This window comes from Synchiropus splendidus, chromosome 1 (assembly GCF_027744825.2).
Source record: "Synchiropus splendidus isolate RoL2022-P1 chromosome 1, RoL_Sspl_1.0, whole genome shotgun sequence".
Classification (NCBI taxonomy): Eukaryota; Metazoa; Chordata; class Actinopteri; order Syngnathiformes; family Callionymidae; genus Synchiropus; species Synchiropus splendidus.
Window position 1 is genome coordinate 19,640,052 of NC_071334.1, and position 15,693 is coordinate 19,655,744.

The 15,693-nt window shown below is 41.3% G+C and overlaps 1 protein-coding gene across 3 annotated transcripts in view; it reads right to left on the minus strand.

The window, feature by feature from the left end:
• Positions 1–4,941: 4,941 nt before the first annotated feature.
• LOC128760873 (pre-B-cell leukemia transcription factor 1-like) overlaps positions 4,942–15,693 on the minus strand; it is a 55,193-nt gene continuing 44,441 nt past the window's right edge. Inside the window, exons 6-9 of one of the 3 annotated variants that reach the window (XM_053868605.1) lie at positions 14,200–14,248; positions 11,884–11,996; positions 9,919–10,008; positions 4,942–7,675 (exon numbers count right to left, since the gene is read on the minus strand). In XM_053868605.1, the coding sequence (XP_053724580.1) occupies positions 7,583–7,675; positions 9,919–10,008; positions 11,884–11,996; positions 14,200–14,248 (345 nt within the window). In that variant the 3' untranslated portion in view covers positions 4,942–7,582. Of the gene's footprint in view, positions 7,676–9,918; positions 10,009–11,883; positions 11,997–14,088; positions 14,249–15,693 lie in introns of all 3 variants that reach the window. The other 2 variants (XM_053868597.1, XM_053868612.1) reach the window with 2 other exon arrangements.

Genomic DNA, 15,693 nt, shown 5'->3' on the forward strand with positions numbered 1-15,693 from the left:
AGGAATTGTTTGATCATCCAGCGTGTTCACACAGATGTGGATCTGCTGCCCACGTGGTGAACAATAGGGAAACTCAATATGACAGCTGCCTCCTAAATTACATGATCCAGAATGTAGCAGGGGCAACACGTGACTGGATCCAAATCCGTCATGACAACACAATCAGGACTGCTATCTTTTGAAAAGACAGGGTTCCCTTCTGAAGCGACACACTGCTCTGACAAAATATGTCAAATTGACTTTGGGCCTGAGACGCAACAAAAAATAAATGGCAAAAAGCTAAAAACAATCTGGTTCATGCGATGAGCGATCAGGCTGTCGCCACAGTATCAAAGCAACATGGCTTCAACTGTAGAATTGTGTTTTGAAGCGATAACTTTGTCTTTCAAACAAAACATCTCCAGGCACTTTAGGAACGCAGAAACAAAACTCTTTCATAATGACTCTTTAGGCAAAAATAAATAAATAAAAAACAATCTTTTTAAGTTTTGCCTCCCACGTCTTAAACGGTCTAAATATTCCAATATTCCATTTGACAGCCAACACTGTCAAGTGTCATAATAACAGTCTGCATGTGAGGAATTCTGTCTGCAGTGTCACACTTGTGACTCTTTGCCAAATCTCCACCGCAACGCTGAATATCTGACCCTTTTATTCCGAGCGTGTTTCCGGTGAGACGTATCGGTGAAGAAGACTTGTTCTGTCACATCGGTGCACGAGGTTTCCCCGTGACAAAGCCGCTCAATTAAATCCTGCCCTGGGTGTCCAGACCTGGCAGCGTGGGGGCGAGTGGGCCTTGCCCCGGGCACCTTTGGGGCATTGGTGTGTGTTTCATGCTGGCAGGCGTTATTGAAGCACATTATGAGCAGAGAATCATCCCAGCCTTGTTACTGTCACTGATCTAATGTAGCATCTGCGCTGCGAAGGGAGATACACTAGCATTACCGTAGCATCCTTCCATTCCCAGGAAAATCCTATACAAAAACATGTAACAGCAGTAGCAGCAGCCTAAAGGTGTCCAGTTGGGATTATCCTTCCAATTTCACAGATCCTTCTTTGGCAGTTAAGCATCCTTCTTTCCCTTGCAGTTTTCATTTAACTCCACTGTTAAAGATTCTTCATTTCCAATGTCAAGGAATCTTCCTTAGCCGTCCACTATCCTTACTTGGCGATAAAGGATCCTTCCTTTCCTTTCCATTTCAACTTCTAGGACCCTTCCTTGACCATGAAGCACCCTCACTTGACCACTAGAGATACTTCCTCCCCTTGCCATTCCAATTTACCATAACACACATCAAGCAGCAAGACCAGCACATATTCACGTTTTTGAAAAGTATTATTATTATTATTTTAATATTTTATGTATGCATTTTTATATTTAACTATCGTACAAAGAGCACCAGGCCTAAACCAAAACAACAACAAAATGATTAAATCAAACAAAATTAAACTAAGAATAAATAAATAAAAAGCAGCCAGAGTTTATGAGTCTCTTTTAATGTACTTGATAAATGGATCCCAGGTCTGATGATATTCTTCCATATTGCCAGCTAGAGAGAATCTGATCTCCTCCAGAAAAAGGCATGTTGTTCATCCACACGTTATAGGATGGAGGTGAAACTGACTTCTATAAGTATTAGTTTTAAAGCCTAGTAAGTTCCTGGAACTTACCAATGTTTTTCTTGTATCTGATTCTTTTATTCCCAAATCAGTTGGAAACCTGAGCAGACAAAGAAGAGAAAGTAGTGTGACACAGTGGAAGAACTGGCCTCTGCCATGCACATGAGGGGTCAATATCTGCAGATGGCTATGCAGGATGTTCTATGGGTCTGTGGTAGCCAGCGCTTCACAACGCCTCACTGCGGCGCTCGTCCTTTAATGTCCAGATTTCTTCCCAAGTAAGTGTCCGAAATAGTTGCAAATATAGAAACATCTCTCGTTATATTGTGCAATTATGTATTTGTAAGGAAAGCAATATTCCCTGTGGTCTAATAAATGAACTCAGATTTTCCTGATATCTGACCTGGTTTAGTTGGCCAGTACTGTTAAGCAATGTCTAGTGCTAAGTAGTGCCTTGGGCCTAGTTTTATTTGAGTTCATGTGTGATGTTGTTAGGCAAACCATTGCAATTTCAAAGATCCTTCCTTGGCCGCCAAGGATCCTCCTCCCTTAGTGGTTGGAATTTTACGGATCCTTCTGTGACTGTCAAGTCCATTCTTTTCTTGCTATTCCAGTTTCTTCTTCCCAATCCCAATCGAGGATCGTTCCTCTCCTATTGGTTCTAATTTCAAGGAACCTTCCTTGGAAGCTGAGGATCTGTCTTTTTTTTATCTGTCTAATTGTTCTGACCAAGCTATCATGGACAGTAAAACACAAAAATGCGTTGAAAAGAACTGCTGTGCGATTTAGAAAGCAGAAAGAACCCTCGCCTTTCTTTGGCTGCCAATGACTTTAACATACAAGTATGCAACAATACGACTTCATCAAGTTACATGTGCTTCATACAACATTGTATGAAGCACAACATCATTGTTGTGCTGTCTTACATGTGTGTTCATTAAAATATAGAAAGTTACAGTCTCTTTGTTTGTTCTACTGAGAGTCACGTTATCAAATGTAAATGCTGGATAAAAACCCAGGATGAAAGAAAAAGAGGCCTCATTCAAAACGTTATTCGCGTTAAGAATCACGACAACACATTTTTAACATTTTGATATGAATTACAATATTGCATCACTAAAGCTGTGCAGTACTACTGCGGGGAAAACCTATAATCCGCTGGGATTTATCAGGTAATTCTGGCAGAAAATTATTTATGCCCCTGTGAGCCAGTACATTTTTTTGCATGGCTTTATTCATTTTGCCACATGCAGTGTTTTAATAAAGTCCCGTCATGTTGTTGAGGCATGTGTCTTAATGCCTAGTTAAAATTTAGTTGTTTTTACCAGCACATTTTTGGCTAATGTAAATAACAGAATTTATCCCATAATTCAAAAATAGAAATACAGAAATGGTTTGACAGCTTCTCACAACAGTGTGAATATATACAGTATATCTAGCCCCTCTGTGCCCCAGATCTACAACCATGTTGGAAAATTCTTCAATTGAAATCACATAAAAAAAACAAGAGCTGGTCTTTCATTTCCCCATCACTGAGCAACATACTTACTGCATACTTCTAGCTCATAAGAAAAGGCTACCCCCATGTAAGTGTATTACGTTTTTTTATGCTCGAGTGTCAACGGCGTTGGAAGCAACTTTATGTGGGCCTTTTGTTTGTGAGTGAATCGCAGCGTTGTCAGGTCACATTGATTTACACGTGCCGGCGGCGCAGCTTCATACAATACTCTCTCTGAATTGGATTTTCAGGTTCGTTTCAAACCTTTTCTGTGAGAACACAGGAATCCATTACACTCGTCCAGGACTTTCTGCCTTTCATTCCGCCAACATCGTCCAAATCCTTTGATTGAAACAAGAGAGTCCTCCATGTAATTACGCTTGATCATGTTTGCATTTGTCACTCCCACTGTCTCAAATTCTGGACGCTCCCGGGACAGTCTTCATGTTTTCCCTCTTTGTCCCAGAATGGATGAATCAGAGGAGAGAAGTCAGACATCCAGACTGGTTGATCTGGAGGAGGGAGATAAGCCTGGATCCACCTCTTCCAGGGAACGCACATTAGCTATGGCTGGGAGGGAGAGCTGGGTGTGAGGAAGGTGGAGGGGGCTGTCGAGGAGGAAGGGGAGGAGGTGTGTGTGTGTGTGTGTAGGGTGTCTGCCTGGAGCATGCAGCCTTCACTCACTCTGAGAACTGTGAAAATGTCCCCTTCACACTTGGAGCTGTGTTTGTAGAGAGGACACGTCTGCACACACACTCAGGTCATCCAGAGGTGTCCGCCTGACAAGGTGCAAACTTGTGTCCTACAGTGACTCCTGACCCTGTTACTAAAGTCTGGGGGAGAACTTGTTTTGCGGGTTTCAAGAGGGTCGGTCGTGGATCACTTCTTTTTTTTAACTGTTGGACTATGTTGCACTTCTAGAATGCAGCTGCACATGAACAGTGCTGCTCAGGCTCTGAACTTTTGACTGTTGCCTGCTTTGGTAGTCCCTCATGTGTATGAGCTTTTACGCTTACACTCAAGTCTACTGCTCATATTCATTTCAAGCCAACCACATACATGTCATGGTGGTAACCTTAAATCAAATACAAAACTATCTCATATCCACCTCGCCCCTTGTCGACTTACTTGTCTACAGTTTGTTGCCATTTCTTCTTGACCTAATAATGTACTTTAATCACAAACTCACATTTGAAGTACAACACTAAATGTGGTTTCGTAAACCACATAAATAAAAAATAAAAACCACAGAATTCTTCTGTGTTGGAGATGAAGAACCTGCAGGAACACAGGGTAAACATGAACATTGGGTATTTGATAGTAAAACTGACCTGCCACGCCAGTTGAAACTGATGGAGATGGAACTCTCTGAAGTCTTTTACTCACAATTCTTTAAGGTAAAAATTCCCCATGTGGGACGAATAAGATACAAATAAATATCTCTCCGTCTGTCTGCCATTCTGTCTTTCTGACAAATGTCGTGAAGGAGAAATAACAAGGTTGCAACTGTTCTCAACTGTTTGACTCAACAGATTTCAAGTCTTGGTCACAAAATGTTTGAAACTCAACAGTTGACTTAAATTCCTTCCAATGACAGTGTTTGCTTCTGCCTCTGTCAGAAAGCCTTCAGCCACAAGGGTCAAAACAGCAGCGGCGAACTCACTCTAATGATTTATTGAAAAATACAATTTAAAGATGACTCCTGTGACTTTGTTTCATGAGCTCGGACCATCATCATTGTAATGGATCGGTCTAAAACTTGGCTCCAATGACTTCACTTATATGAGACAAAAAATAAGACAAGAGTGCGTCTGTATGCAACAAAAAGAAGGATTTATTTGGGACACCATTGCCAGTAGAAATGAAGACCATGAATCTGAGACTCATTGTGATCCGTCTCCATAGAAAACAAGTGTTGAATTCAAAAAGACATGAGTTCTACCATCAATGTCCTTTCTTTTTTAAAACTTCAAACAGTTAAAACCTGCTGAGAAAAAAAAGGTGTTTTACTCAGAAATCTTATTAAAACATTCAAAACACTGCAGTACATTATTTTATTGAAGAACAGAAAAGACATGCAACAAAGAAAACATCTCATGTTTTACTTCATTTTCTTCTCTAAAAGCATCATCACATGAAGCTTCCGGAATATTTGGATGTGAAAAGTAACGTTTGTCTTTGACTCTCCTGTCGGTCCACGAGAGTGGATGAAGCTCCCGACACTCCAGATGGTGGCGCTGTTTACAAAAGGTTTCAAGCACCGACTGCTTCTGTATTCAGGTTGACGTTTCCCCTTTGCCTGGAAAGTCAACGTTTAAACATGAGCGTACAAAAAAAGGGATTTGATGGCGAGTCGTTTTTTTTTAAACGGCCAAGAGCCGAACTGGATGAAACAAAGCAAGAGTGAAGGTGTGTATCTACATACTGTATATAGAGCATTCTAATTCAAATATACTGAAAAGTACCAAAGCGAAATCATATCAAATGAGAAAAAGGAGGCAAAAATATATCCAAACATCATCTGTGTGCGTCAGGGTTTATCGCTTGACTCTGCGTAGACTGTGTCTGACTGTTTTTTTTGGTCTTGAGTGTCGAGCGCCAGAGCAGTTGCACTCACCAGCGCTGAAGATAAACTACAAGAAGGAGATAAAGCTGATCCCAAAGTGGAGGATCCAAACTCTACCGTCGTTTTTGGTATCAAAGTGTGTAAATATTGGCATCTCATGAGGGCTATTGAAACCACAGACCACACTGTACATACAAGAAAAGTCACAATTCTAGAGTTCACATTTTGGATTTGGCGACGAATGACTCCCAAATCAAAAGTGGGATGTAAGCTATGTTGAAAAATAAAAAAGTCTCACTACTTGTGCTAAAAACCCAGATACGAGTGAGGATGATGCGACAGGAAGTGATGCAGACGTCTGTGCTCAGGGTGCATGCGCCAGAGTGTTCTGAAACAGCTGACTTCTATCTTTTTGTTTTAGACACCGGTGTTTATTTCAGATATTTGCTTCAGTCGCAATTGTGCTTTAATACATTTTGTTGACAGCTGCTCATGGATTTTGGGGTTTTGGAACTGAATTAAGACCTCAAGTGAAACGAGAATTCAGCGCTTCATCTGCATTATTGGACGTAGCACTCTGTAAATGAAGTATAAAACACCTGATATGTCACTTAGCACAAACTATACAAATGATTTTGGTTATAACTAACTAGACTAGCATGATAATGCGGTGTATAAATAAAAAGATGGGATGTCTGTAATCAAAATTCACCCCACGGGTTGAACTTTGGCACTAGAGGTCAATGGACAAACTCTTTGAGCACAGTAACATAAAAAGGTCTTTACATGACAGAGACAGGGAGGAGTGAGTTTAGAAAAGTAAAAGAAAAATTTGACAATTTGAAAAGTTGATTATGAGTCTGTGTATCATTCATTTAGCTCCATGGATCTTTGAATTAAATGAGCTGAAAATACCGGAACCAAGAAAGAAAAAAAGGATTCAAAATTATGTATGTTTTCAATATGCAGGGGGTGTTTTAATTTCAATGTAAAGATTGTATCTATCATCATGATAAAAATGCTATTTAAATGTTATAATCCAGTCTTCCAAGTTTATGCTTACCAGAAAAACAAAAATGTAGCCAGTCAGCAGTCTTCCAGGTTTGGAGGGGATCAAAATCTTGACTTCAAAGGAGCTGAGGGTCTATATTTTTATGTTACAACCAAACTGAAATTTTGACTCAAACGTGAACCTGACTCAGAGATGTTTTAACTTTTCAAAGGTTGCCAGACTGAACAAAAATGCTCAGGTCACACTGGATAAACATTCATTTCTGATACTCCCTAAGTGAAGAGGTCCAGACTTTCATCGACACAGAAACCTCCTCCGGCTCTCCTGGGGGAAGCACACAAGTTTTCCCAGGTCACAGCCCTCCTGTGTATCCTCCCAGTTAGTCATCGCAGGCAACCTGACAAGAGCCTCCTTCACTAACATTTCTCTATGAGCCGCAGCAGCGATGCTACTTTGTAGATCAACTGAAAGCTTTGAGAGAATGAGAGCTTTGCTATATTTTCATTTAACAATTGCACTGCATCAACAGTTGCGGTGCATTACGGGACTTGGGATCAGATCCTTAAACAAGTGAACAAGTAAAGAGTGAATGAATGATACGCAGACTGATCTGCTCTGTTGTCGTCTCCAATCGAGGTAGTGTGTGACACTGACGGGGCGGTGCGCTGCTCGCAATGATGGAAAAGAAATACAAAGAGGCATCATGGAAATGAAACTGTACAAAGGTGGTTCCGATCTTCCCCCCTCCCCCCAGCGGTGGTCCAGGGTAACTTGTAGTCCGTGGTGATGGCGTCATCCTGGACCACAGTGTTCGGCTGTGACTCCATAACTGTACAGTTCGTCACAATAAGTCCCGGTGGAGATGGAAGGATGCAGCGGCAGGAGATCAGTTGGACGTGTCGGAGTGAACGCTCCCGGGTCCTTCTGTGGGCGAAGTCACTGAGGAGGGGGTGGGGGCATCCTGCCAGCCGCCGTTCGCCTGAGAAGAGAGGAGAAGACGTGAATTTCACATCCAGGATCATCATCATCTATTTTTCATGTTTACTTCAGTCATACATCCAGGCATGTTGTGTCACACCTCAAGTGACTACTCTATTATTGGCCACATTGAGTTAGGCACCCGAAGAGGAAGATACCTGCTGGTGTAAGACTTTATCATGCTACAATCTTGAAAACGCAAGAAGAAAACAGCAAAAAAAAGCAGTATATCTCGTTGAACATGTCTATGTAATGTGTTAAAAATGTTTTTTTGTAAATATTGTCGTAGTTTCTAAGCCAGTTGATTTCACTGTTACATTGTGCAAAACTGGTTCAGGAAGGAAAAGAATCTCTTGTCAGGGTTAAACTGTCAAATGGGATGAATGCTTCATGCAAGGTTTGAAACAAAAACAGGGTATCAAAAGCTGGCCGGAGCACTTGGCCAGAACACACTTGGAAGCGCCCGGATGCCTGGTTCTCTTGTCTGGGCTCCATAAATCAGAGCCAAACAGCCCGCTAGACAGAAGTCCTACATTATGCAGCGTGGAGCTTCTTTACAGGCTCTAAACGTGAATAACAGCATATTTTGGCATTGTAAGACGTGGAAGAGCAAGCAGGCGTCCAAGGAGAACCATCTCTGCGAGGTCAGAGGACTGAGGGGGGAACGGGCTCTGCATACGTTAGCGCCCACTCGGGGAGGCCGCCGGCTGCGGGCTGAGATCTCGGCAGCCAGAGAGAACATTTGAATACACGTCGGTGTATTTGATACACAGCGTTTTCATCTGATTATCATATGGCCACTGAGGCACGACAGCGGAGTAAGGCAGGCGCCGCGCCGGCGACCGTCCTCTCAGTGTGGCTCGCTGTCAGGGCCATTAGCATGGAGGGAACGTGATCTGAGCAATGCGCTTGGATTGCTGTCCCAAGTCCACACTCTGCTCTCCTTGTGTCTGTCGTATCGATTTTCCCCTCTACGACACGGCTTGTCGCTGCGGATTTCCCCAATGTTTGCTGCCGCCAGCTACAAAACCCCCAACCCCTCCACCTCCTTCCCAAGACCCTTTACATTCCCCAACTGCAAAATGTAAGATGAGCAGTCCTCAGGCACGTTCTGTTTTAGAGACTCATTTCGCACTGTTTTTTTATATTTGCGCAGATTTTTGCTGCTCTTACTTTACAGAGAAATATTTCCTTTCTGTTTGCCGATAGAGGGTCTCAGGAATTGTATCAGTTTAATTTGATTTAATTTAATTTTTTTGATTTAATTTTTAAAGGGAGTATAGAGTCAGTCAAAAAAGCACGGTCCAACGTTAACAGTTATCAGAAATATAGAATATTTTGGAGTAATTTACATTCTTACACCCAAGGCTAAAACTAAATCTGCACCTATATGTTTCAATTGTTATAAATTCTCTTATTTAGTTTATTACAAAAAATACTATTACTACTACTACTAACAATAAAATTATTTAAAGACATTACTGTTTTGTGTTAAATTTTATTTTAATGCCTGAGTATTCTGTCAATCTGCAGAATTTTATTTAGCTGTTTCTTGGTTTTACGTTCATATCTTTTATACTTTTTGTGTCTGCAAGTGTTTGCTCAGGATGAACTTTAGTTTTATCATTGTACTGTATTGTCTTGTGTTTTTTGTGTTTTATTGTTAACAACTGGGCATCGAACTGTGTTCAGTTGAACAGTTGTGTGAATGTGAGCCGCTTGTGACCTGACATGAGCGTTTTACAGAGATACAGATTAATTTTGTTAATATATGAGAGGAATTTAAAAAAAACAAGGTAAATGAGTGTCACTGAAAACTTTTTTCAGCGGTAACAACAACGACAGATTATGTTTTACAGCTGAATGCTTTTTTTGGTAGAACTCCTCTGGGGGTGTTTTTGGGGGAGTCTGGCCCTCAGGAATCTCATCACAGGTCAGATGGTCAGAGGGATTTAAAGAGCACTGCGGGGGGCGTCACCTGTTTGTGCAGCTAACTCGTGTGTGGCTGCAGGTGCAACTCCTGACCTGATAGAAAGTGACAGGCTCAGACCGCCGTGCCGCGCGTGTGTGTGGTCAGCCCCATGCCTGGACATGCCGGACCGAGCGCCGCCCATGGCGAAAGCAATACACAGGCAATCAAGGAGGTGACCACAGAGAGCAGACAAGTCCCACTAAGTGGCATTGTGAGCCCCGTGGCTTTGAAATAATTGGCAGGAAGAGAAAGGGAAGCAGTGGAATCCTTACGTTGATGCCCTGCGGACTGTACATCTGGTTGGCTGTGAGAGCTTCACTGTATCCGCCTGTCTGACTGATAACATGGCGAAGGGTATCCACCTGAAACAGCCGCAAACAAAGCAAGGTCAGAGTCAACACGAGAGGAGCCGGGATGACAGCAGCAATACAACACAGCAGGGTTTGCTCGGAAACATTATTCTCTAATGCCTTTGAAGAGCAGATCCTTTTTAAGAATTGTTCAAGAGTTTGAGAGAGGAAATATGTTGAGAAACACAGTCATGATCACTGTATTTCAGCAACCCAATATAGCAAATTCATTGGTTAGTAAATCAAAACTGTAGAATGAATCAGGATTGAGTGTGATGAAGAAATAAATATCTGACTCACAAAGAGAGAACAGTTTGAAACATGCAGTTGTGAGTGGCTTATTCATTTCAAGCTACTTGGGGTGAGAGAAGAAGGACACTGACTCTGACCCGGACACCAGTCCCTCACAGTGCACACCGACAGACTAACACTCAAACATACACACACAGACATTGAGTCACAAATTAATCTTAGAATGTTCAGAGAAATTGGGAGGAAAACGGAGTGAAGTACACGTTATTTTAACTAGAGTCTAAACAACACTAACAGCTACCTTTTTGACAGAAGGAGCTGACACAGCCATGCTAACAAACACAGTAATGTTTGAGTCTCATCAAACAGCAAATGTCAGCAGGGTGGGCCAGTTGAATGCACATTTTTATCAAAAGTAGAATATAATTGTAGAAAATAACTTTTACAAAGATTTCAAAAGATGAATTTTGATTAAATAATTAAAAAAAATAATCAATGATAATAACAAGCTTTCTTTTACATGGAACATTTTTCAGTGCTCCAATTCCAGGTGCACCATACAATTATTCAATGTGACGTCACAATAAAATCTCCACGATGGAAAGTAAATGAAAGAATTGCATGGAATGATGAAAAATGTACGCTGAAAAAAAAAAACGTAAGGACAGAAACACACAAAGACACAAAGCTTCAGTTGAAGTTGAAGTCCTGCAAAATGGATATTCTTTCATTTATAACTGCTTCTTTTTTTACTTGGAAAGTCAAAAAAGAGTGGATGTTTTAAATGATTCTATAAAAGAAAACAATAATATAGAAGGTGAAGGAGATTTTACAAGGAAGGTTGAGTACACTGAACACGCCTACAGGGTCGCGTTTGCATTTGTCATAAGGATTCAAATCATTTAAATCAGCTCACTTCTTATGATGTTGCCTCCAACATGAACTCAACTGAGAGCATTTCCTGAATAGAGAAAATTCAGAGAATAGAGCTCTGCGCTCATTTAACTGTTACAGAGGGACGACACATAAATGGTGACATTTTTGTTTTGATTAAATGGTTAAAAGTTAGCCACATTCATGCAAAAATACATAAATGAAATTGAAAAATTAGCATAACGGCAAACGGATTTTTCAAAATAGAAGCACTTTATTAGTTACCACTTTTATTTTATTTTATTTTATTTTACTGGTGATGTTTGCACGTTATTCCAAAGCATTTTCCTAGTTGTTAGGCTGCTAACTGACCATGCCAAGACAGTGAATCCACAGGTATATATTTGTTGGTTGCAGTGACTTAGTAGACATTCAAACATGCAGCAAAGAATAATGACTTCCAGCAGGGAATTGTGTTTCTTAACTGCTCAGTCTAAACTAGAGACACAGGATTTTGAGAAAGACAAGGGAAGGAGTGTAAAGGTGTTTTTGCAGCTGAATCGGTGTCTTATCTTCAGAGGAGCAGCCGAGGATTCACAAATGACTTCAACAAAAGCTCTTTCTGTTCAAATGTCCCCTCAGGACAGAGCAGAGACGCGGCCAACACACAACGACAGGAAGTGGGCCAGCACTCGCACCTGTGTTTTGCTTATGTCTCGACTGTCAACGTGTCAGAATGGAAGCCCCGTCTGCTCTCCTCACCTGTGACTGCACGTTGGCTCCCACCTGAGCCCCCTGGTATGAGTCTCCATTGAGAGACTGCACGCTCATGAACAAGTCGCCGGAGTTTGACATGCTAAAAGAGCCAGCAGAACCTGGAAGAAGAGAGGGAGCAGTGGAATCACAGAGAGCAAGCGAGGAGGTCAAGAAGGAGGTCGAGTCCGCCATGCACACTTAGCAGCAGCGTAGCAGCCTAGGTTAGCTTAGCCAGGAACACCTGAGATTCATGTCTCTACTCTGTTATCATCAAACAAACAGTTGGGAAAACACGAGAGGGTTAGTTTTTAGTATTTTTTTTTTTTGTCAAAAGCAGCCCAACTTTTCAAGAGTTGCTAGCTTAGCAAACCTATGCTAGCTTTTTCAGCAAAGAAGTGTCGCGGCTTCTATCTTGAACAACATTTGACATTTCCCTTTGGTTTAGATTAAGGGGTGCCTGCAGATCTGTCTCCTTTAATTCATATATGTCGTCGTCCTTCCTGGAGGATTTGACAAACATTCAAGTGCCACCCTACAGCTTTAAGGAAAACACCTGCCAGCCACCCATGGGACCCACCTGGTTACTGCTAACCTTGCTCAGGTTTCTTTACTCATATTCTAGTCTAAACCAACTAAGTTGAGCATAGAAATCAAATCAATGAGCTGTTTCTGCCTTTTACATCTGATACATACACCATTGTTTCTATTCAATTAGCTGATGGTGAACGACTTACAACCTGGCAAAAATACAAGGGAACAAAAAATAGTTTCAGAATTTGTTTCAAATTCAGTCATTATTATACAACACATAGTAACCTCATAATGGCAAGTTTACAACCCAACTGAATATAAAATGGAAATAGGAAGTTAATGAAACTTGATCCACAGACACCCCAAGTTATTTATGACTGTTACTCCCCAAGCAGTCAACCGGTTAGATCAAACTTGAGGTTTTTAGGATCAATGCATGTACGATCATACAGTACCACTAATAATAAACAAACAAAAACATGTAAAAATGTAATTTAACTTTTTTTCTCATTCCTTGTGTATGAACTCTTCAATTAACTTTTTATTAATTTAACGTATAAATCCAATCCTTAGAAATTCCTCGATTTGTCAACACCATACCAGAGAATTTGGATTTTACACAAAATTCTTTCTTAATTTGTTTCTGGCAAAAGTGCAAGATATTTCAGAGGCAGCAAATAATTCACTGTGTATGTACACAAAAGTCTGAGGTGCCACTACCTGGTAAGTTACTTTGAAGGTCATGTGGATGCCAACCACGTGTTTCTGTTGGAGCACGAAATTTTAGAGATCAAATATCAGCACTGGTGTCCCAAAAAGTTACATTTGACTTTTTAACTAATCGCCCAAATTTTGTCGATGAAACAACAAACCTGTACAAAAAATGTGCTGTAGTCCTGACCTCAATCAAAGATTCAAAAACGTCACTGGAAAATTGAATCGCAGACAATTCAGTTATAACTAAAAAAACCGTTTCAGAGTCTTAGATTGGAAATATAAGTACCTATAAAATATGTTGTAAAATCATCAGGGAAATAGATCAGAAAGAGTCCTGTAAAATATTAAAAACTAAATACAAGCATTATGTTTCCTAAACATTTTCACTAGTGGCTGACTGAAGTTGGGGAGCAAGAGATTTGTTTCATGTCTGAAACTAATATTTCAATGTTACTTTCCTCATTGATACATTCGAATTCAAACATTCACCCAAAATGTCAAAGGACTGCTTTTAAAGATGAGCGTGATGATATGATGCTATCCTTAAGGTCAACATTTGTCAGCTTGCGATTTTTCTGGAGCCAGGATTTCAGGTCACTTCTAGACCAGCTGACATTGAGGATGCATGGCCATATGATCAGACTCATCTTTGCAATATCAGTGCGGAGGAGGTAGAGAGAACAAATGAAGAAACATGAGATGGAGGCAGAAGGACAGTAAGCACATGGAGACTTGGCATGGGGCTCAGGTTGACTCATGTCCGATACAGCTTTGCTACATTGGGCTTTCCTTCGTGTCGTACAAGAGAATTTCACCGGCAACCTCCCTAACGGTGCATGTTACGGTGACAACCTTTGTTCCCTGTCACAGAGCTGACTGAACGGAAGTGTTGGATTGCAGTAATGCACAAAGAGGAGTGTCTAACAGCGGGGGGGAAGCAGAGCCAGGGACTTCCTGTCTCACCTGCAGAGTTTGGAGTTGAGGGTGAATTTGCTTGGCTCCCATGTGAGGATGCATTAGCCGCATTGACGGCAGTTCTCGCAGCGTACATGTTGGCTTCTTCTTGGAACTTACCAATGTTTTTCTTGTATCTGATTCTCTTATTCCCAAACCAGTTGGAAACCTGAGCAGACAAACAGGAGAAAGTAGTTTAGCGCTGGTGGAATCATTCAGAAATAGCAGGGTAATGATCAGCCTGCTTGGCTTTAATGGCATGTGTACGGCGGCGGCGGAGCGCCGGTGTGAGTGGTTGGCGCTACACAGACGGCTGCTGTGAATCTGCATTAGTGCCAGAATGGAATGATTGCCAATAAGAGTCTCATTATGTCACCGTGGCTGCAGCTATCATCAGAACTCACGCATGCACCAATCAGTCAACATTCTCTAACACCCATTACAGCTAATGGACTCCCAGATGAAGCCAGGGGGGTAATCCCAGCGCTAATGATAAACAACATTAAAATGAAAACCAAATCAATCTCGCAAAGTTTCCCATACCCAGAGAAGGTAAACATTCCCCTTTATTATGTCCGAGAAGCGGCTGCTCCACAAATCATTCGGCGGCTGAGCAGCTTCCACCATCAGCCACAGATGCATCCTCAAAGCATTTGGTATCAACAAATGAAACCAATTGAGAGAACAATCCGTTCCCAAATGATGAATTCAAAACACACTGGAATGTTTACTTGCTGTTGTCACTGCAAACCTATTATCGTCGCTAACAGGAGGGAACAACCAGAGAATGCTAAGATGAAGAAGACACCAGGCGCGGCGCATTAGCACACTTAGAACATCATAAATCATTAAAAGACATAAGGTGGGTGACACTCTTTCACAAGCGCCGTATGGGTCGGGTCCTTTACGCAGAGCGTCATCCTGGTGTCGAACACAATGATGTAACAGCTAGTGGACGCGACCGGCAATTCTATTCAGTATTGAATACACTTTGCAATAGTCAAATCCATTTTCATATCGCTACTTTTGCTAAGGGAAATGAATCCCACTGACCCTGTTTCCTAAGGTGTTTCCTTACAAACCTGTTGCATGTTTTCTTCTTCATGCTCCGTTAATTCAGAGTTCTCTACTTAACGTGTCCAGTCTAACTCTGTTACAGACAATCCAAAGTTTGTCTTTCTAAGACTGAGATGTTAAATGTTTTCAGTATCGTGAAGCGCTTCGTAACCCTTCACTATACGTGTACATTTAAACTGACTTTTACTGTTTTCGAGTTTGGAATAGTGTGTACTACAACATTTGGCCACAGCATCTCCACATTTCCTGACTTAATAACTCAAAGTACAAGGACCCCAGTTAATAACACAGTGCAGCGCAGTTGACATTGAAAATCTTTGCGTCTCACAGAAACAAACTAAAACAAAGGGGACAGTTGATGGTAGTGGAACTTGTAAACATAGCTATCCAGGTTGTAGTCAGGCCAAACATTGGAACAAGAGTCTGTCTTCATGTTTTCAAAGGAGAACATGGACAACTTATAAACAATGACAGCGACTCTGATACACATTTTAGACTGGAATAATAAAGAGGGAATGAAATCTACTTTAAGATCAG